This window comes from Onychostoma macrolepis, chromosome 03 (genome assembly GCF_012432095.1).
Source record: "Onychostoma macrolepis isolate SWU-2019 chromosome 03, ASM1243209v1, whole genome shotgun sequence".
NCBI lineage: Eukaryota > Metazoa > Chordata > Actinopteri > Cypriniformes > Cyprinidae > Onychostoma > Onychostoma macrolepis.
This window is the reverse complement of record NC_081157.1, coordinates 33,895,903-33,917,351: the sequence shown is the minus strand read 5'-3', so window position 1 is coordinate 33,917,351 and position 21,449 is coordinate 33,895,903. Positions and strand designations below refer to the sequence as shown.

The window sequence follows — 21,449 nt, the reverse complement described above, 5'->3', positions numbered from 1 at the left end:
AGCGCTAAACACAAATACAGACACATGTCTGCTGAACTTCCTGTGCATTGGGTGGAGCTCTGTGAAGATGAAAAGGGCGATGATAGCAAGTGCAGCATAGATGTGACGCTTGTCTTTGATTTTTAAAAACGTTAAACATGCGCACCATGAGAGCCTGCTTATTCCTCTGGATCTTATGGGAGCAGACTTTAGGTAAGTCACACTGAACTGGACACTGTAGGAATGTTTTGTGTGTTTGTTGTATTACCTACCAGTTCAATTTACTAGAGGAAAAAAAAAAAGTCAAGCAATTTATATATATATATATATATATATATATATACACGTCGTCATCTTTATTTATAGGTTAGTGTTTCATAAAATACAAGTTGTCAAAAATGCTTTTACAGTGTTAAATAGGAAAAACGCAGGCCTAATATTTGAAGCATTTTATTATATGTGACCATTTCAAGTTATTCTTAGTTAACTAAAAAAATAAAAAATGCCGTCTTAGTTAACAGTGGCCTACATCAGTGTATTACTGCAGTCACGCCATCTACGCCGAAAAGTCTGTTGCGCGTCTACATGGCGTTGCGTGAGAAGTTTCGAGATCTTCAACGCTATCACTTTGTAAATCTTTTTTTTTTTAAAGAGTGGGTCGGATCGCGTATCAAACTGAAACCAGTCAATTAATCGATAATAACAGGCTGATTAAAAAACACTTTATAGGCACTTCTTGTTTAATGGTATTTATATAGAGACATATTTTAAAAATTCATAAACATATAAAATCAAATTGTTTTCTGCAAACTCCACCAGATTCTTGTTCTGCTTCTCCCCAAATACTGGGTGATTTTCATGCTACTTTACTGTATAATTTTTAAATAATTGCATACCAAATTCATGACAAACGCTATTTGTAGTGCTATATAGACATTTAAAAAAAATCATAAAAATATAAAATCAAATTGTTTTCTGCAAATTCCAACAGATTCTTGTTCTTCATCGCCCCAAGTACCACTGAAGTGATTTTCATGTTTCTTTACAGTATAATTTTTTATTTAATATTTAATAACTTTGCGCACCGAACACGCAGGAAACCTTCATCCACGATTGGATACCGTCCTTGGACCAAATTCGTGGACCTAACAAAGTTGTAACAATTTATTATCAGTCAGGTAAATATGTATTATGCCAATTATACAGCCAATTCAAAGATATCAAATCAATACAAAACATCAAAATCTCAAAGATGAATCTAAGAGTAAGCATACCTGACTTGAGAAAAATGCATAGTATGAAGTGTGCAAACACTTCATCCTATGGGCTCATTCCGGCTACAGAAGGCCCTGATCCTTTTGCAACATTCCCTTAAGTACCTCAGACCAAGGCCAACATCCCCCGAGATGGAGACAGGAACTAACAATTAGAATTTGCATTGACCGAGTTAACACCTTTTGGGACAAAAGGTAATTTTGTATGAAAACCACTGGAAACTGACCCGCCCTCTACAAAATATCTCTAAACTCTTAGGATCTGTATTACATTTTAGTTTACTTCTTGTGAGAATGAGACCATTGTACCAGACGCCCTGAAACAATTCAAATGATACCAAACATGACTGTAAGCATGGGCGGCGCTAGGGAGGGGCTAGCAGGTGCTCCAGCACCCCCAAGAAAAACCAAAGCACCCCATAAAAAATTAAATAAAATAAAAACATTTGACTCAACTACTGCAATGCAATAGGCTACAACATGACGTGATTTGCAGTCGCACGCAATGTCAGCATTTTATTTTAAAAATGGATCGGTTCAATTGTGCCAAGTAAACCTGCCCCCGACTAAAGATTTTTCTAGTCAACTAGTCTCACATTTATATTAATTTGATTTGTATAACCACCTAAACCATCCTTTAATATAGGCATTTAGGTGTATTATAGCCTATTCCGCGCTCAAGCGCATTTGAGTTTCCCCTCTTTACCTCGCTTTCATTCAGTTTTAAATAAATTGTAAAAGCTCTGTGCACATTTTACTTTCACTTTCAAATTTGTGGCAATTCGGCATCAAGCAGTTGTTTGGTTTTAGTTTGTTTGCGTTTTCCCACTTTCCTTTGCTTAAATAGATTGTAAAAGCACCGTGCGCATTTTACTTTCACTTTTAAATTACACTCTAAAGAGGCTGGGTTAAAAAATAACCCAACCTTAACCCAGCCGCTGGGTAACTATGGGACAGAACACGCGCTGGGTTGTTTTGACCCAAGTGCTGGGTTGAGCCATTTGACCCAGAATGCTGGGTTGTTTATTTAACCCAACCAGTAGGTCAGGTTAACTGTGTTGCTGGGTTAAACATTACCCAAACATTGGGTTATTTGTCGTCCCACATTCCTTGCTACGTTTATATTTACCAATATTACTAATAATAATAATAAATAACAATCACAAAGAAATGTAAAATTATTATTTTTCTGTAATACAATTACACAATACAAAAAAATGCAACTGTAAATATCAATTTAATGAGTTTTCACATTTCTTTTTAAAAAGTTTTTGAATGCGTGCTATACTGTTACACATTACACCCAATCCCTACAGACACAAATAAAATGTTTTTTGTAGATCAGTTTCTTTAAAAAACAAAACTTTGTAAACTAGGTACTGTAGATTCCTATTCTTTGTCAACATTGCAGCATCATAACACTATGAAATTGATTATTGCCACATGAGAATCAGTCCAAATATTGTGCCATTAAACCTAAGCCAAACAAAGAGACCTACAACAGACAATACATGTGACAAAAAATTAAAATGTTACAAGTGGCCAGAAAAAACTGTTGCCCTCAAATACTTCGCACATGAAGACTCATGTCCATCAATATGATATACTGCATGCTGGAGAAATTCCCAGGAAGGAAGATGTTAGTGTAGCTAACATCAAGCACAAAAAAAGGACTTGAAAAAGATAAACAGCCTCAAGCAACAAGTCCGTTTCAACGGCACGGCCCGAAACAATGGCGAAGGTGTGGGATGTCGTTGTCTCGTCACCAAGGCACAAAATGTGCAGGAATGCATCACCATGTTGGTCCCCACCTGTTAATTACACAACACTTAGTCTTGCAACATAACTTACATTTTTACAAGTTGTAACATTTAAGTTGACAAATAAATAACGTTTAAGTGTATTTTATGGAAATCAGCCAAACCATCAGGGTTTTCCTGTGAACTGGGTCTGGTAAAGGTTGCTCAAACTAAATATTTATTGTGTTACTGATTTAGGTTTCCTTCTGCTTACTGGCACTTCTTGGTTGTCTACTTAAATTTCATCCAACCAACATGGCATAAATTATGGGGTATTCAAAGCCCCCAGTACACATATATATATATAAAAAACTGTTGCTCCATTAATGTTCAATACAACGTATATATTTTTTCGCCAATTATACATTTTAATTGCGCAGCGCAGTGAATACCACATTTTTTGTTAAGGTGGGCCTTTAGCCCCGTTGTACCCTACTGTGTATAGAGTAGAAAAAGTTAAAGAAACTTACAGGTTGTACGTCAAATTAATGACTTCCAGGATTCTGTGGTTGTGGGTCTGAAGACCTTTCCTCCGTTCTCGAATATTGATTGGGGAAGCAGAGTGGGCAGGACTTTGAAAGCACTCTCCCTTTTAGCATCTAAATCATAAGAATAATACAGCTTGCAAACTGTGAAACTGATCTCACAATCAAAGATGTTAGTGATGTTAGTGACGTTCTGGCAGAGGTGCTGCTGCTGTGTACACTCACAGAAAACAGTGTGCTCAAATTTTAAAGATGTGGGGCAGCTCCTGTAATATCGCCTTGACTATCGACAAAGACATCAGCTCTCAGCGATATCTCTGACTATCGTCAGTACACTATACTATCGTCTATATGCATAACCCCACTAACAATTTAACCATTTCAAATTTCTGTAAACGAAACCATAAAATCTAAATTATTTCTTACCATGCCAAGTTTTTCTAGAAGCCTGGGGAACTTCAAGATTTCTGGGATGCTTGTAGACCCATTGCTGCGAATCCACCATCTCAAATTTTTTGGGGAGGCAAAACAAATTCTGTAAAATAAGGATGAAAAACTGGGTTAAAAGCTAGCAAAACCATACAGTATGCCAGCCTGGAAATCCAGTGATCTGCCTATTATTCATCAATCTCAAATACAAATTGTTATTTCTAACAGTTAGAGAGGCTATGGGTGCGTCCCAATGTGCATATTATCCACCCTATCTGCCCTAGTATTGAAAATTACTACTATCACATAGAATTTAGGATGGATAGTATGCACATTGGGACGCACCCATAGCCTCTCTAACTTACTGTTCACCTGGATAAACTTGTGTTCTGATTAAAGCAACAAAAGCATTCACTAAAACAGAGGAAGAAGGACCTCAAACACCATGAGAGATTAAGTCTAACTTTAGACAACATTTTAAGTAAGATATTTAAGAATATTACATACCATTTAAGATTAATATTACATACCTGCAATATTGTGCTTTAACGTTAAGGGTAGCTAATGCAGCTAAAGTTACCTGAGGAAAAAGAGCGCGAAAATAAGTTATTGTTGGATTCGGCACGTCGCAGACATTTACTTGGAAAAAAAAAGACCTTAAAAGATAAATTTTAGTACGAAAAGATCTAATTATGACAAAACATTACAAAGCCACACAGAAACGTTACACAGACAGTAAGTTAACTGAACTTACCCCTGTATTTCTGACCTAACGATAGTTCACCTTTTTCCATGAGGCGTTATAAAACTTTGCACACGCGCACGCACGCTCACACACACACACATAACTAGTATATAGCCTATATTTATAACTTTTATATAACGATAAAGAGATTGCTGAGGCCTTTTTTGTCAACAAAAAATGTAGGCGGCTACTTCATTCACAGAATAACGCTAACTTTAACCCGCACAGCGACAGATAAAATACCACATTAAACGTGAAATCAGTGTGCTCTCACCACAGTTTATAAAAATAGAGGTAAATAATCATATTATCATATTAATTTACCTTATAATCCTGCTTGCTGCGAGCTGCTTGACCGTCTGACGACGAGACGAGTGAAGAACCCAGAAAATTCGATGAAGAGGAAAAATAACCCGACCCAGGTGTTCAGTGGTGAAAGAACCCCTTGCAGTCATTTGACCCAGCACTAATAACCCAACTATGTGTTTACAGTACAGCAAACAACCCAGAATTATGACCCAGCACAATTAACCCAACAATATGTTTACAGAAATAGCCCAGCACTTGTAGCAGTAAATTCGGCATCAATTGCTTTAATTCAATTCAAAATGCAAAGTCGGCAACACTAAAGCTCCAAAAGTATAAAATAAATGTATTTTAAAAAAATTCGCTCGAAACGTAACACTATGTGAATTCTTTTTTAAATAAATTTAGAATCACACAGTTTACATAAAATACAAATCAGCAAATACTGTGGAACCAAATAAATGAGAACCGAATGATAAAAAACTTCCAATATCACCTTAGGCTAAATGGCACGTCAACAGGCTTTTCCAATATCCAAAATCCAAAATATTTTAAAAAACAGGCGCTTTTACATTTCGTTTTGAAACTCGTCTGCCATCGTCTTGTCTGTCTCACCTCACTCTTCTTGTCAGTCAGCTCGTGATAAATGAAATCTGGTCTGTGATGCGCGACTGTCGTTCGTTCGGTGTGCTGCATTGAGCAGCCGCGTTTAGTTCTAATTGTTGTGTCTGTTCTCTAAACTGAAACTAAAGTATTGTTATTACTATAAAAAAAAAAATCAAAATGACGGTGAGGGACGGTGCTTAACACCGGTATCACCACCAACACCGTTGCAGCAAGCCTAATGCACCTACATAATCAGAGAATCTTTTTATTTTTATTTATTTGTTTGTTTGTGTATTTTTTTTAAATAGGTTTTCAAGATTTCTGCAAGATTTGTCTGTGAACTGGTTCATTGTTGTGAGCGCTCCATTCACGGAGACTGCATGAGGTGACAGAAAGCACATCCAAAAATGACACGAGTATTTTAAACTTATTCCTCATGAAAAAAATAAAAATAAAATTATTGCGCGAACGCCCCCATGTCATACAGTAGGCTACGCGATAATACTCCCACTCCTCATAAACATTTGAAATGCGCCTATATAGCGATTTTATTAATCATATAAAAATAACAACAACAACAACAACAACGTTTTGGTCATATTTACTATTAATTGCCCAGCACCCCCTCAGCACCTGCGTTCAAAATTCTCTGGCGCCGCCCCTGACTGTAAGTAGGCTATCACTTGCATTCATGTAGAACATTATATTCTACTGTTGACCATTCTGAGCAGACTGAAGGAAGGATGGGTGAAGGGATTTAAGAAGAAACAAATGGACAGAAGGGAAAGTTCCCTGCACCTCCACTCTGTGGGGTGATCAAAGTATCTGAGGTTCTTTCGTCCTTACAAGTGCCTGTATGATGTTTTTTAATCAGCCTATTATTATCGATTAATTGACTGTGGTTAAAAGATTTACAAAGGTTTCGAAGCTTCAGGCTATCACTATCACGCAACACCATGTAGACGCGCAACAAACTTTTCGGCGTAGATAGTAAATATTTCATGCGACGATAACGTTACGTGATTTAATGAAATTTTTTCTTGTTTTACCAAGACTTTTCAGCATCTGAAGATTTTCATTACATTCAAAGGCTGGAGGGTGAATCGGTGGACATAGATTGTGTGACAGAAGAACCCCGGCCATCGCTTCTGCACCTGAGACGAAGGTTTGCTCATTCAGAAAGTGTGCTGAGCATTTCTGAAGATGAAGAAGTCCTGAGAGCAGATCCAGAGACGGAGGGACGAATCCACATCTCCGGACAGCTGAATTTACGCACAGTTACTCTGACTCTCTCTCATTTACGAGCCACAGACACGGGGCTGTATGTCTGCGATTTCTCAGGAGATCCATCAGATCCGCTCTCGGCGAATACAACTCTCTTTCTGCTGGTAAAAGCGGCAGGTTGGTGAATGAGTTGATTCCAGACGCACAGGTCTACAAACGCGTAAATTATCTTTAGGGATACAGATAACAATAAAATGTCAGACTATATACAGGTGCATCTCAATCAATTAGAATGTCGTGGAAAAGTTCATTTATTTCAGTAATTCAACTCAAATTGTGAAACTCGTGTATTAAATAAATTCAATGCACACAGACTGAAGTAGTTTAAGTCTTTGGTTCTTTTAATTGTGGTGATTTTGGCTCACATTTAACAAAAACCCACCAATTCACTATCTCAACAAATTAGAATACTTCATAAAAAAACATTTTTAGTGAATTGTTGGCCTTCTGGAAAGTATGTTAATTTACTGTATATGTACTCAATACTTGGTAGGGGCTCCTTTTGCTTTAATTACTGCCTCAATTCGGCGTGGCATGGAAGTGATCAGTTTGTGGCACTGCTGAGGTGGTATGGAAGCCCAGGTTGCTTTGACAGTGGCCTTCAGCTCATCTGCATTTTTTGGTCTCTTGTTTCTCATTTTGCTCTTGACAATACCTCATAGATTCTCTATGGGGTTCAGGTCTGGTGAGTTTGCTGGCCAGTCAAGCACACCAACACCATGGCCATTTTACCAACTTTTGGTGCTTTTGGCAGTGTGGGCAGGTGCCAAATCCTGCTGGAAAATGAAATTAGCATCTTTAAAAAGCTGGTCAGCAGAAGGAAGCATGAAGTGCTCCAAAAAATTCTTGGTAAACGGGTGCAGTGACTTTGGTTTCCAAAAAACACAATGGACCAACACCAGCAGATGACATTGCACCCCAAATCATCACAGACTGTGGAAACTCAACACTGGACTTCAAGCAACTCAGGCTATGAGCTTCTCCACCCTTCCTCCAGACTCTAGGACCTTGATTTCCAAATGAAATACAAAACTTGCTCTAATCTGAAAAGAGGACTTTGGACCACTGGGCAACAGTCCAGCTCTTCTCCTTAGCCCAGGTAAGACGCCTCTGACATTGTCTGTGGTACAGGAGTGCGACAACAAGAGGACTGCAACAACTGTAGCCAAATTCCTTGACACGTTTGTGTGTGGTGGCTCTTGATTTCTTGACCCCAGCCTCAGTCCATTCCTTGTCAAGTTCACCCAAATTCTTGAATCGATTTTGCTTGACAATCCTCATAAGGCTGCGGTTCTCTCGGTTGGTTGTGCATCTTTTTCTTCCACACTTTTTCCTTCCACTCAACTTTCTGTTAACATGCTTGGATACAGCACTCTGTGAACAGCCAGCTTCTTTGGCAATGAATGTTTGTGGCTTACCCTCCTTGTGAAGGGTGTCAATGATTGTCTTCTGGACAACTGTCAGATCAGCAGTCTTCCCCATGATTGTGTAGCCTAGTGAACCAAACTGAGAGACCATTTTGAATGCTCAGGAAACCTTTGCATGTGTTTTGAGTTGATTAGCTGATTGGCATGTCACCATATTCTAATTTGTTGAGATAGTGAATTGGTGGGTTTTTGTTAAATGTGAGCCAAAATCATCACAATTAAAAGAACCAAAGACTTAAACTACTTCAGTCTGTGTGCATTGAATTTATTTAATACACAAGTTTCACAATTTGAGTTGAATTACTGAAATAAATTAACTTTTCCATGACATTCTAATTTGAGATGCACCTGTAAACCTTACACATTTTGCACGATTTTCAGTTATGTCTGTTTGATTCTCCACACTTTGAATAACTGACTGTGAGGCAACGAGGAGCCAGAATAAGATGATTTGGTAACAGAAACACACATTCAGTGATATTATCGATATCACACTGACACAATCAGGTGCCTGTTTCATAAAACAAGTTTAAAGCCAGGCTTATTTCAGTTAGTCTTAACTTATTCTGAAACAAACCAACTGACAATATGTCAGACTAACTGAAAAAAACTGGCTTATTTGGTAAACATGTTTTATGGAACAGGCTCCAGGTGAGAAAAAACTGAAACATTAAAAGGAATAGTTCAGCCAAAAATGAAAATTGTCATCATTTACTAACCCTCATGTCGTTCCAAACCTTTGAGTTTCTCTCTTATGTTGAACAAAACAGAAGATATTTTGATGAACCAAACAGTTGTTGGTCCCCACTGACTTCCATCAACTGTTTGATTACCAGCATTCTTCAAAATATCTTCTTTTATGTTCAACATAAGAAACTCAAAAAGGTTTGAAACGACATGACGGTGAGTAAATGATGGCAAAATTGAAATGTTTGGGTGAAACTTTAAACTAACTCAGGCCCAATAACCTCATTGTTGGCTTCTAGAAGTCTGCTTACAGGCCTACCTGAATTCAACTTGTTTCAAAAAAGATGAACTTTACACTGTTATTGAACTAAATAATGACACTATTGTCTTTTTGAGCTGCCTTATATATGTTTGGCAGTAGCAAATGGAACAATAAGCCCACATCTGACCACATAATCTGTTTGTTTCAGGCGAGTCGTGCTCCTGTAGGAGGTATTCTCTGCTCATCTATACCATCACAGTAGGAGTGAGTCTGCTCCTACTCTCGGCCATCGCTCTCTTTGTGACACATTATGTAAGGTTCCCCAATAACACAGCTGAATACTTCATTTAACATATAACAAGCAATACAGTGTCATTCCTAATGTGAAAATACTCGTCCTCAGAAAAAGCCATATGCTCAGCCAGAGCGTCAAACCACAGCTCCAATTTATGAAGACATGTCAAATATGAAAGGAAAAGGAAGCAGTGCAAACAGTCATCGGATTCATCCAACAGCCCCAGAAACATCTGCTACGCTGGAGAACCTCTACCGATCCCCCAAACGGACAAATGTGGAACAGCATCAGGAAAAAGAATCATCATAAAAATCAGCTCAGTTGTGAAATACATTATTGAAATATACCCCTTTCCAGGGACATGCTAAAATCTATAATGTATACTAATATATATATATATATATACGGTAACACATTACAATAAGGTACATTAGTTAACATGAACTAAGAATTAACAATACTTCCACAGCATTTATTAATCTTAATGTTAATTTCAGCATTAACTAATGCATTATTAAAATCTCAAGTTGTGTTTGTTAACATTAGTTATACTACGGGGCCGTTGAATGCTTGAATCTGATTGGCTGTCGAACGTTGTAAGGTGTGCAATTATTTCAAGGAAACGCACGGCGAACGTAGTTCCAGGCAGCTCTTGACCGCGTTACATGACCATATCACTTCGCCAAATGATTTCTGTTATTTCAAAGGTCTTACAACAGAAAAATAACCAAACCCCACAACACACTGGCCAAACAAATAAATATAGTAAACAAAAGGATAAAAACGACAGATCATGTCCATGTTTTTGCCACAAAATTAGGCTTTATGTATGGAAAGAACATACTCCATATCTCCCGCTCTCTCTCCCTCACAGCCGCACATACATAAGTTACAGTTTACACACACATACTAACATACATAATGTTGTTAGCGCTACTCTGACGATTTTATCAGTAAACAACTTAGAAACTACATGATTTCTCACAAGAGAGGTAACAACATCGGCGCTGTTCGTGAACAAAAGGAACTAAGTTTCACTATAACTAGACATTGCTGCCGAACACTATTGAGAGACGCACAGAGGTAATCTCTCTCTCTCTCATAACTTGGTTATTAACTGTATTAACTGCATTAATCTGTTATCAACGGCTCAAGCCTCCGTTACTAGGTTTAAACTGACGTTTTGGAATTAGCAACAGAGGCCTGGATGAGATGCGGAAGAAATAATCCTATTCACAATAGCGATTTAAGTAGAAATACCGGACGAATGCCTTGAAATATATCATCTGATCGATGTCTTGAGGTGTGGCAACCGTAGTATAAGCGGAATAATTGACTTCGGTCCGTTGAACTATTTGAAAAATAATGCACACCCGAGGTGTAACGGCCCGTCGTCAATTATTCCTTACTTAATGCACTGTGAACTAACAATGAACGACTGTACTTTCATTAACTAACGTTAACAAATGACACCTTATTGGAAAGTGTTACCATAGAGAGTATACATTATAGATTTTAGCATGTTCCTGGAAATGGATTTCACCATTTTAAATTAGCATTTGGTCTGTCTGTCTTCTTCCTTTTTTTGGATAAATGACAAATACAGTAAATTTTAAAAATAAAATATTCTGTCGCCTCAGTTAATACATGTATAATAACAAACAACTGCTATAATTGTAACTAGCAATAAATAGTTGTAGTTCTTCCTTAAAACGGCATTTTCCAATTCTTCTTTAACCCATAGTAATTTTAGATAAAGCAGGGTGAATACAGGCTGGTTACTTTCTGATAATTTGTCATGGGCCTTTTTTTTTTTCGTGAGATCCAAATTGCTGTGTGTCATTTTGCACTACTAATAACATTTTTCATTCTATCAGAAAAAAACACAACACAATGACAGGTTATTAAGACTCCCACTTTACCTGGATTCATCCTCATCCTTCAGCTCATAACTGCAGGTTACTGATGTCTACTTCTAAGAAATGACCAAACAAAATTCATTACAGCCAAGAACAAAAATGCAATTTATTAATTGAATTTGAAAGAAGCTCCATAGTTCAAAACTTTTTTTTTTTTCGGTGCATGTCAACAATCACATTCTATGAGGAGAGAAAAAGAGAGAGAAAGAGAGAGAAAACAAAAACATTAAAAGCCACTGACTTCTTAAAATCTCAGTACAGACATATTCCTTAACATTTAAAATCAAAAGGCAAAAGCAACTCAGTATCTCCATCCACACTCATCCCAGAAACACACTCGGTCGCTCGCACACACACACACGCACACACACACACACGCACGCACACACACACGCACGCTCACACGCAGAACACAGACAACCTTGAAAGTCATGGGCTACAAAAAAACCCCCACAGTGCTTCAGAATGAGACGTTCATTGGTTTAGGAATACACAGCATGGCGATGTACTGTATGTAAGAAACATGATAATGGGAAATAAGATGGGGTCGGTGGGGGAGGGAGACAACAGAGCAAATGAGCACAATAAAAAGACACAGAAAGAATCCCTCTAATCCCAATGAGAGATGGGTCACAGAGGCTTTAAGAAGCCCACCCCCTTGTGCATAGATCATGATCCGTATAAACCAGCTTTTTTTCCTCTCGAAATAGATCAATTTGATACAGAAGCCCTGCCCCCCCAACCCCTCTTTTTAATTTCTCATTATGTAATACCCGCCACAAGAGACAGAATGACAAAGAGGAAAGAAATAGTAATGCACAATGGTCCTGATTTCAACAGGAAGGGACCTCATGTTAAGAAAATACAATAAAGATTCAAACATACAGCATTTGTATGTTCTTTCACCGTCTTTTGAACAATCAAAATCATTGATCATTTTGTTTAAAATGTAAAGCAATTTCAATATATAGATTTATATATAAAGCACTCCATTTTTTAAAGTTCATTAAGAGTTCATTATTTGGTAAATATGTAACTGCTACGGATTTAGAAACAAAGGTATTTTCTTCTTCTGAAATCCATAACCTTCAGTGCTTATGTTTTTTTTTCTTTTTTTTTTTCTGTTATCCTCTTTCTCTAAAAACGAACATTAAATGGCGTGGAGTTGGTACTCTGGAACCCTTGCCTTCCTGAGACATGATCCACTTTTTGTGTGTGCAAGATAGTGAACATTTATGTCTTCTTCTTTTCTCTTTTTTTTTTTCAACAAAGGAAATGTTTTTTTGCTTTGAAAAAAAAAAAAAAATACAGGCTTTGATAATCTATGAAAGTAACATAGCCAACATAAATAAAACAAAAGCAAAAACAAAAACATGACAACACTGATCAATCCCAGAGTTCTGCAAGTAGCACAATAATCTTCATTCTGTAAAGTGTTTTTGTTATTCATTTGATGGAAGTATATGTCCTTTAAGATTTTTCTCTTCTCATAACAATCCCACCGCAAAATTTCTTTTCCTTGAACTTCAGAAAAACATGAAATGCTTGTAAACTGTTTGTGGCCTTGCACAAAAAAACTAGAACAGGTATGAACATTAACGACCAAAAAAACAAACAAACAAAAAAAACCCAGAAAGGTAGGCACCTCTGAAATGAGTCTTGTAAGAAACTCTTCTCCAGATGTCTATCCAGCTCATCATGGTGTAACATGGGGAGTTACAAGTCCCTCTACATCGATCTATGGCCACAGTTCTTCGAGAAAAAAAAAATCCCCACATTTTATATTTATATACTTTTTTTTTTGTTAGTATTTTGCATTTTTTCTGTTTATAATCTGAAAAACAAAATGGTGCAATACTCAAAATAATCCATTTCTTTATCATGGATTATTCCACAATAAAAGCCACTATAAGGTAGATAATCGTATTACAGATAGAAAAGAAAAAAAAACACACTTGTTATTTTTCTCAATAAGTCCTTGAGTAAACATTAACACATGAATTGTCACCTTGTCCCCTTAGTACTTTAATATCATGTTGTACAATTAGCTGAATGAGGGGAAGCAGACACTCAGTGCAACTCTAATAACAAAGCTAATAACAAATACGATAACAATACACATACGAATATATTTTTGACTAGCCAACAAACGAAAAAAAAAAAAAAAACTCTAAGATGCTTAAAATGAAACAAAGGCGCAAACAAATCCACTGTAATCACTAGCATACATTGGTTTGAACCCACTCACACTGGCAAATGAACGCATTCATCCGTCATACAGTACACGCAATCTTGTGCAAACACTCACATACAACCGATGTCACTTTGCGTTGTTTTTTTTTTTGTTTTGTTTTTTTGTTTTTATTGTTTTTTTTAACTAAGTTTTTTTTTTTTTCGTTCAGTTTGAACTGATGTTATCAAAAAGCTTGGAAGTGTATGAATGACAAAATTACAAAAAAATTTTCACATTACATTATTGGCGCTTCTTATGATTCAAGTATTTGTGTTTTTTAATTTGTATAATTTTGATATGTTTATGCTTTATCATCTAGGTAAATTTATGGAGAGAAGGAAACAGGGGGTTACTCAGGCCTGAAAACCAAAGTAAAGGTAAATAAACAAAAAAAGACAACCAGTTATATACATACACAGGATTTCAGATGTACATGTATATCAACCAGCATGTGCATATTCTAGCCAGGACCCTAAGAAAGAGGATTTGTGTTTCTTAGAGCTCATCTCCACCCAGGCCCTGTTATTTTGTACGATCGAAGCAGCCTTTTTATCTAAACAAAGTTGCATCTGAGCTGGGGTACATTAGTCCTATCGATAAGACCCAGTATATGCCCACAGTGGAGGACACAGTGGGCACTTGTTGGCTAGCTAGCTAGTCTGCCAGGCAATCCTCTGGATTTTAAACACGTTTTTGGACGTTTGTTTTTCGTGGTCTCGAGTACAGCTTAGAGAAAGGCAGTTAAAAATATATATATCTTCAAAAACAGGCAATAGTGATTGTTGCTAGTGTCACTCGAGTGTGGAAAAAAAAAAAAAAATCTTCCAGAAAGGTATTTTCCCCTTTTAAGACTTGGTATCAACTGGCATGTGCCCCAGGCCTCCTGATACAAAAGGTCCACACGGACCTGGACCTGTTTAAAAAAAAATAAACAAAATAAAATAAAAAACAATCTGCACCATTGCCCTACTATTGGGTCAGGACAGAATTTAATACCATCAATACAGCAACCCCAGAGTCATCTGTCCGCCACTTCAGGGCGTCAAAGGCTTGTAGAGAGAAGCACTTCAGTCAAGAGTGTACAGAATTAAAGTTTCCTTTTTCAACAATATTAATAATAATAATAATCAGACAAAAACCTTTTTTTGGTTTTTAAAAAAAAAGAAAAGATGTACCCAAATGTGAACCATCTACAGTGCACCTAAACATTCTGGATTCCCTGTTTAATTCTCAGCAGTCCTCCCAGACGTATATATTTGATACCCGGGACAAGGTGCTACCCGTCTGTCTTGGTGCCAACCTGCATTCTACCTCTCCATCTCCATGTGCTCTTTTCAAAACCAAACATCCAAACAAATTTCAAGAAAGAAGTTGCTCCACTCTGATAGATTCATGGTCTACGATTGAGAATAGGTACATTAGAATCTAGAAAAAAAACAAAAAAACAGAGGGACTTCCTGCGAATCCTTCTCCGAGTCCACTCGCCCACCCATTTAGCATCTTTAAAGCCACATCGGATAATGCAATAGCGCCCTCCTCGTAACGATAAAACAGTTTGGGGTTCTCTGAGGCTGCCCTGAGACTGCATGTACATAATGTAAGAGATCATTCAGAGAGTAAACAGTGAGGGCCTGGTCATCGGGCCGGTTTCTTACTTTAGGCCACACCGTAAGGAAGCTGCCTTCTCACAATCACCTGGTGAGCTGAAGAGTGGGCTTGGAGAGAACTACAGATTGAAGGCCGTGAACTGCACCTCTCGGTCGGTCTTTGCATAGAAGTGGAGAACAGAGTCTCCGTTATCATTTGCTTTTATTACTGTGAGAAGAGGCGACCAGGTAAAGTAGTGTACTCTGCCTGCCCTTTGTCGTAAGCACCAGTGTGAGTGTGTGGCCTGGCGGGGCTGCGACACCGGAGCGGAGGAAAGTGCAGAGGAGAGGCAGAAGACAAACTGAGCACCATCGACCTACACTTCGTTTCGCCACTACGTGCGCTCTGTCCTCAAAACAACCCATTTCCATCACTACGAGTGATTCCGGATCAATCGGCGCCGCCGTTTACGCTGAGGTGTGCCTCTTAATCAGAGTGTTTCTGCATATACGCAGCAAGAGGGGCTGGTGAGAGCAGCTACCATAGAGACCACTGCATTGACACACACATAAACCGAAAAAGCGCAAAATAACGATATAACATCAACAACAGCAACGACGATAACAACAGCAATGTTGACCAAAAAACAAAAAAAAACAAAAACAACACTGGCAATTCCAGAAGGGAAAAACCCAATCGATCGTAAAAAGTACATAAAACGAACCTGTCCACTTCCAGCTAAAGTGATCTTTGCATGAGAGGGAGAAAGAGAGTCTATGAGAGTGAAGTTGAGACGAGGTCGAGTGCTGGCGCAGTAGTAGTACGTACTGATTGGCCAGGTCTGAAGGAGCCACTGCTCCGGCCCCAGGCGGGTCCGTTCTGGCATCTGGTGCGCCGGCCTGGCACAGCGGGTCAAAAGTCAGAGTGTGGGCACCTGAGGCGCCACAGCAGATAGGCACTCAATGGCCACACTTATCATACAGGTAGGCGGGGCCGCCAGGGCAAGGGGCCCCACAGAATCCATTAGAAACATTACAACACGTCTAGCATCTCCAGACAAAAAGGCTAATGATTTTGGAGTACTGTAACAGTGATATTTACTTTGATATATATCATCTTAAAGAAAAAACAAAAGGAAGAAAAAACAACAAAAAAACACGAACGCTTCAGTCTTGTGGTGGTGTTTTTTTTTTGTTTTTTTTTCTTCCTCATCAGACATCCCTTCATTTTGCTACCATTTTCGAAATGTCTGACTTCAAAGTCGAAAGGCCGTGGAAAGATGAGGATGAAGAAGAAAAGAAACGGCAAAATCCGTTTAGAGTATGGAGGAGAAGTTCGGTAGATTGCTTTTCATCGTTGCTTTTTGTCAGTTTCACACGTCCATGTGTAATTTGTTGGCATTGAAGTCGGAGCTTGACGCTCTTGCTAAGTGCTATGAAGAAACCATGCCTTCTTTGTTCCATACTTTTGTACCAAATACAACAACGAAAAAAAATGCACTTTGTCTACTGGGTTACAAGAAACACCTCTTATTTGGTTTGAAGCCCCTGTTGCCCCTGTAGTCACACTTGTCCTTGAGTGTGTAGAGGAAGTGCTTGTGAATGTTTCATCACCATGGGCTTACACACTGAGAGAGTCCTCTTCTGTTCAGTTCCACGCTTGGTGGACACGGCAGGAGATGAGTCTTTGATTCCCCCCCCGTCCCCAGGCGAGCTCCTACCGTTTCACCGGCAAAAAAAAGCACTGCGTAAAGATGGACGGAAGAGTCTGTGGCATATATTGCACTTCAGACAAACGACATTGAGGGGTTATGTTTGTTTTTTTGAGAGCGAGACCGAGGTCGTTTAGAAAAATGAAAGAGAGAAAAGAAAGTAGTCCATCTGAAAAAGTGTTTCCTGTACAGTTTTTTGTGAGCAGTGGTTAAATATATTCCTCAGCTGTCCACGTGTCCTCTCAGCTTAAGAATAAATGCCTCAAATGTGCAGAGGGGTCAAACAGGAAGGACGAATGCACGTACGTTGCGGCTGAGATCGAAACCATGACAGTTTCCTGGCTCAGAAATGAGAAAATGTGCAATTCTCAAGATGAGTTTCTTCAGAGTACAAATGGAGTGGGACTGATCAGCAGTTAAGGCTAAAGTTTAGTGCTGTTAATTCAAACAATCCCAAGGACAACTGAAAAAAGCCATGGATCCAGTCTAAAAGACAGGGAGTAGGGGAAGTCGGTTTGGAATGACGCACGTTTTGTTCGGGGGGAGGGCGATATGCTGTGATTGGGCTGACAGGATGTGCTCGTGCCAGAGGAATTTAAAAAAATGGCAGCTTGTCTCGTCGGTTTGTAGTAAAATACACTTTCACACTGGTATCAGTTATTAGAGAAAAGTCTCGGTAAAGGTTCACTTCTCTTTTAGTTACGGTTCTTCGTAAGAAGTCTATAGAATACTGTAACCCAAGCCTAATGCTCAAAATAACACAGATGAAGAGACGCAAAACAAAACAAAAAAGTAGAGGAAGAAGGTCAGCAGCCTCTTTGCAAGTGTGGCCTCAGCCTCCTGTCTCTTGGTTTTTCACAGTTCCACTGACGTTGATTATCGCCAAATGATTTGCTTGGTTTTTGCTCGTTAAGTTTCATATTTCGCTGCGGTTCGGGGGTTCGAGCGCTTGGCGCTCTCACATGGACTCTCCGCTCAGCAGGTCTCCAGGAAGCAGCGTATTGATTTGGGTGGGGCTGCCCACCACTCGGCCATCCTCGGCGCTGGGCGGCCCCCACAGGCTGGAGTACTGCGGTACACCCCCCCACAGCAGCTCGTTGCTCGCCTTACTGCCGGACCCCGTCCCGCCCGCTCCTCCTCCTCCCAGACTGCTGCTGTTCCAGTGGCCGATGGGGTGTGTGGCCGCCGTCCCTCCGCCCCCCAGCCGTGTTTGATTGGTGCCGGGGTTGGCCTGCCAGCTGGTGGTGGGCGTGAGGGACTGACCCTGTGCAAAGAAGCGGTTCACCTCCTCTTCTCCAGCAAACTCTGCCAGTATAGTGGTGTTTCCCAGAACACACCTGGAAAGCAGGTATTCAGAGACATAAACTGTGATGATATAGCGGAGGTTGGTTTTTTAAAAAGAAGACATCAGTCAAACATTTACGTACATGTGTAGGGATTTTTGGGCTTTGGCAGCCTCCTCTTTAGAACTGTAGCGCACCACGGCGTTGCCCTGTGTCAGGTTGAGATGGAATGTGATGAGCGGGCCGTGTTGCATGCACAGTGTCCGCAGTGTTGAACCATCAATCTAAACGACACAGAAAACAAAGGGTCATATAACACTGCACATGATTAAGAAATTAAGTCAATGAACATAAACAGTAGCCATAAGTAGAGATGCACCGATTGACCGGCCAGTGATTGGAATCGGCCGATTTTTCGCATGACCTCAATCTCACGTCTTGCCGATTCAGAGCTGATCCTTTTATTGCCAGCGGCGCAGGCAATGATGTCACGGCCACGCGCACACTCACAGTCGCGTGTAAACACGTAGATTCGCGTGAGAATGATTCTCATTTTAATTGCATTTAGTGTTAACGGTGACTGATAATGTATGTCGTGTCAGATGAGGCTTGCACAGCCTGAGTGAGTGTGTAAGAGAGACAGCACACACAAAGTAACTCATAGAAATTTCTAGATGCATACTGCAGAAGAAAATTTTTTTTTTTTACAAAATATGATTTAGATTAGCAACATTATACGGCCATGATGTTTCCCCGAATATTAATATCAACACGACTGCAATGTGACACTGATTTTATACAATAGTATTTCAAAAAACAAAGTTAAATTCAAGTGACTGTTTTCGCTCAATTTCGTTGTCGAAAACAGTTCCGATCAAAGCTACAGCAGAACTGTTGGGTGTCTCAGAGTAACACACAGCGGTGTTTCGTCACTGAATGAATGCACATTTTTGAACGAATCGAGTGAGTCAATGATTCAGTGGCCCATTCATAAGGACAGTCACTTGCCTCGTTTCTGAATGAATCAGCCGTTTGAATGAATCGGTTGAATGAATGAATAAATGACTCACTCAGTAAAACAGACACTTGCTGCCACCACTTGGTGGTCTAGTCATATTTAAAAGTATCATTGCATTATTTTAAACATTTATTTGTATGTTTAAAAAAATATGTAAAATCTTATAAAATTATTTATGCATTTGAAATTTTGCAGTGTAAATGCATTTATGGCACCTCAGCTTCATCAAACTGTCTGTGTAAATACATCTAATGCCACTTCAGATGCTGTTTCCTCTGCAGTGGAAAGATAACAGTTTATTAATACTAATTTCATTTGAACAGTAACAACTCTACAATTTCTTATTACGCTAACCGAATTAATTGAAACAAAGTAAGAATTTGATGTGAAAGATGACACATTTAATAAGGATAAAAAAATAATCATTTATAAACAGTGAGAAATGACATCTGTTTTGTTACATACAGCAACTCATTTTAAGTTAACTATTTCTTCCTCTTTCCAGTCACAGAGCACTTTATTTTGAGAGTTGTTTAAGTGAGAGAAAATCTGTAACTTAGTCCAGATTGGGGGAATTATAATGTTTAATAAATTCTTTTATTATGTAAATAATTTTTGCATTGAAATTTGCATATATTTTTGTTTGTATACACTGTCAATTATAGTTCTTAGAAAGAAAATCGGAATCGGCAGGTCATACTTCCAAAAAAAAAAAAAAACGGAAATCGGCCAAGAAAATTGCAATCGGTGCATCTCTAGCCACAAGGATACCTGTGGAGTGAGGTTTCTCAGAACCAACCAGCTAGTGCTCCTGCTGGAGCTGTCTGTACTCCATGTGGTACCTACTTAGAGAGAGAGAAAGAACCATTACAACATAGTCCAAGCATTAAAGTACCATGTACACTAATAGACCCTTTTTGCGCCGACATCACGATTACGTCACAGCGCTAGCTGGAGGCAAAACAAAAGGAAAACTGGAGGCGGCCCATTCAAACCAGTGCAGATTCGGCTACATAAGGAGTTTAAAATATCATCTTGTTGTGATGTTGGATGCAAGAATCGATGTAGTACAGGCTCCAATTTGAAATTTTAATGCATACCTGCTGCCACTCCCAGACAAAAAACAGATGACAGCTGTGGTTAAACGCGATAAAACAAGCGGACTAGACAGAAACGATCGTCAAAAATGCTCGTGTTTGCAGCGCACACTTCTTATCAGAAAAGGTTAAATAAAGTATTGTCTTTTGTTGTTATGGATTATGGTTTGTGTTACGTGTCTAAAGATTTCTTATGCATCTCACAACTATGAAATAATGTCTGTGTGAATGTGTGTAAAACAACAAACTGACAATTTATATGCTTAATCATCTATAATATATATTGTTGTGATTGATAGTGGCTGGACTTTCTAAGGACTTAGTAAGAAAGAATAATCAAATACAGAAAGTTCAAAATTAATTTCTATATAATAAACTTAACTTACATCATTTACAGGATGTATATACTTTAAAATTACTATTTGGCCATGATACATACATCTTCAAATAATATAATCACATTGAATGTTTAACTTACTTTTTGTATTTTGGCCCAGTTCACTCTCACGTCTCAACATTAGCTGTAAAAATAGTTGCCTGCTGAAATTGAAATATATGTACATCTTCATGACTAGATAGACACAGACGAGTTTCTTTTTACTACACGTTAGGTTTCTCTAACATTATATGCGACTCAATCGGAGGTAATCATGTCAGATCGTCCATCCATGAGCAGAGGGTCGGCCAATCTGATTTTGTCCGTTAAAGTTAACTTATTTAAATAACAATCATGGTCCTGCACAGTGAGTGACCCTACATATGCAGGTAAAATCGGATTTTCTCCAGCCATTGTTAAAAAAACAAGGTAACAAACTTCATAGCTAGCGTTAGTGAAGCGGTCAGTGGAATCTTTCTGCCTCCAGCTAAAACGTCACAATGTTTACTAACAGAAAAAGGGTATATATTCAAAAAAAAAAACAATTAAGAGATTAATACTTTTATTTAGCAAGATTGTATGAAACGGATTAAAAGTGACAGTAAAGACATTTGTAATGTCGCTAAAGAATTCTTTTGAACTATTCC

General features: G+C 38.6%; 2 protein-coding genes and 1 long non-coding RNA gene across 11 annotated transcripts in view; 1 reads left to right on the top strand and 2 right to left on the bottom strand.

The window, feature by feature from the left end:
- Window positions 1–67: 67 nt before the first annotated feature.
- On the top strand, window positions 68–12,768 carry LOC131537761 (uncharacterized). Of its 3 annotated transcripts, none has more exons than XM_058771393.1 (4): window positions 68–192; window positions 6,677–7,024; window positions 9,492–9,595; window positions 9,687–12,768. In XM_058771393.1, exons 1-4 carry the CDS (start codon window positions 138–140, stop codon window positions 9,885–9,887), a joined length of 708 nt encoding a protein of 235 aa, XP_058627376.1. In that variant the 5' UTR covers window positions 68–137; the 3' UTR covers window positions 9,888–12,768. The 3 variants fall into 3 exon arrangements, 2 of the variants coding, with proteins under 2 accessions (XP_058627376.1, XP_058627377.1); XM_058771394.1 differs by having other exon boundaries at window positions 129–192; window positions 6,714–7,024; XR_009270379.1 differs by lacking the exon at window positions 68–192 and adding an exon at window positions 6,208–6,477.
- LOC131537762 (uncharacterized) lies at window positions 2,427–6,134 on the bottom strand. Of its 2 annotated transcripts, XR_009270381.1 has the most exons (6): window positions 5,514–6,134; window positions 5,036–5,189; window positions 4,497–4,546; window positions 3,964–4,072; window positions 3,523–3,651; window positions 2,427–3,064 (listed from the first exon to the last, which is right to left on the bottom strand). It is a non-coding gene; the product is annotated as an uncharacterized LOC131537762 (long non-coding RNA). The 2 variants fall into 2 exon arrangements; XR_009270380.1 differs by having other exon boundaries at window positions 5,036–6,117.
- The window catches only part of tnrc6c1 (trinucleotide repeat containing adaptor 6C1), a 75,876-nt gene continuing 66,005 nt past the window's right edge, over window positions 11,579–21,449 (bottom strand). For 4 of the 6 annotated variants that reach the window (XM_058771387.1, XM_058771391.1, XM_058771389.1 and 1 more), the window contains 3 exons: window positions 20,101–20,174; window positions 18,456–18,595; window positions 11,579–18,365 (listed from right to left, as the gene is read on the bottom strand). In XM_058771387.1, the coding sequence (XP_058627370.1) occupies window positions 17,987–18,365; window positions 18,456–18,595; window positions 20,101–20,174 (593 nt within the window). In that variant the 3' untranslated portion in view covers window positions 11,579–17,986. The remainder of the gene's footprint in view (window positions 18,366–18,455; window positions 18,596–20,100; window positions 20,175–21,449) is intronic. The other 2 variants (XM_058771388.1, XM_058771390.1) reach the window with 1 other exon arrangement.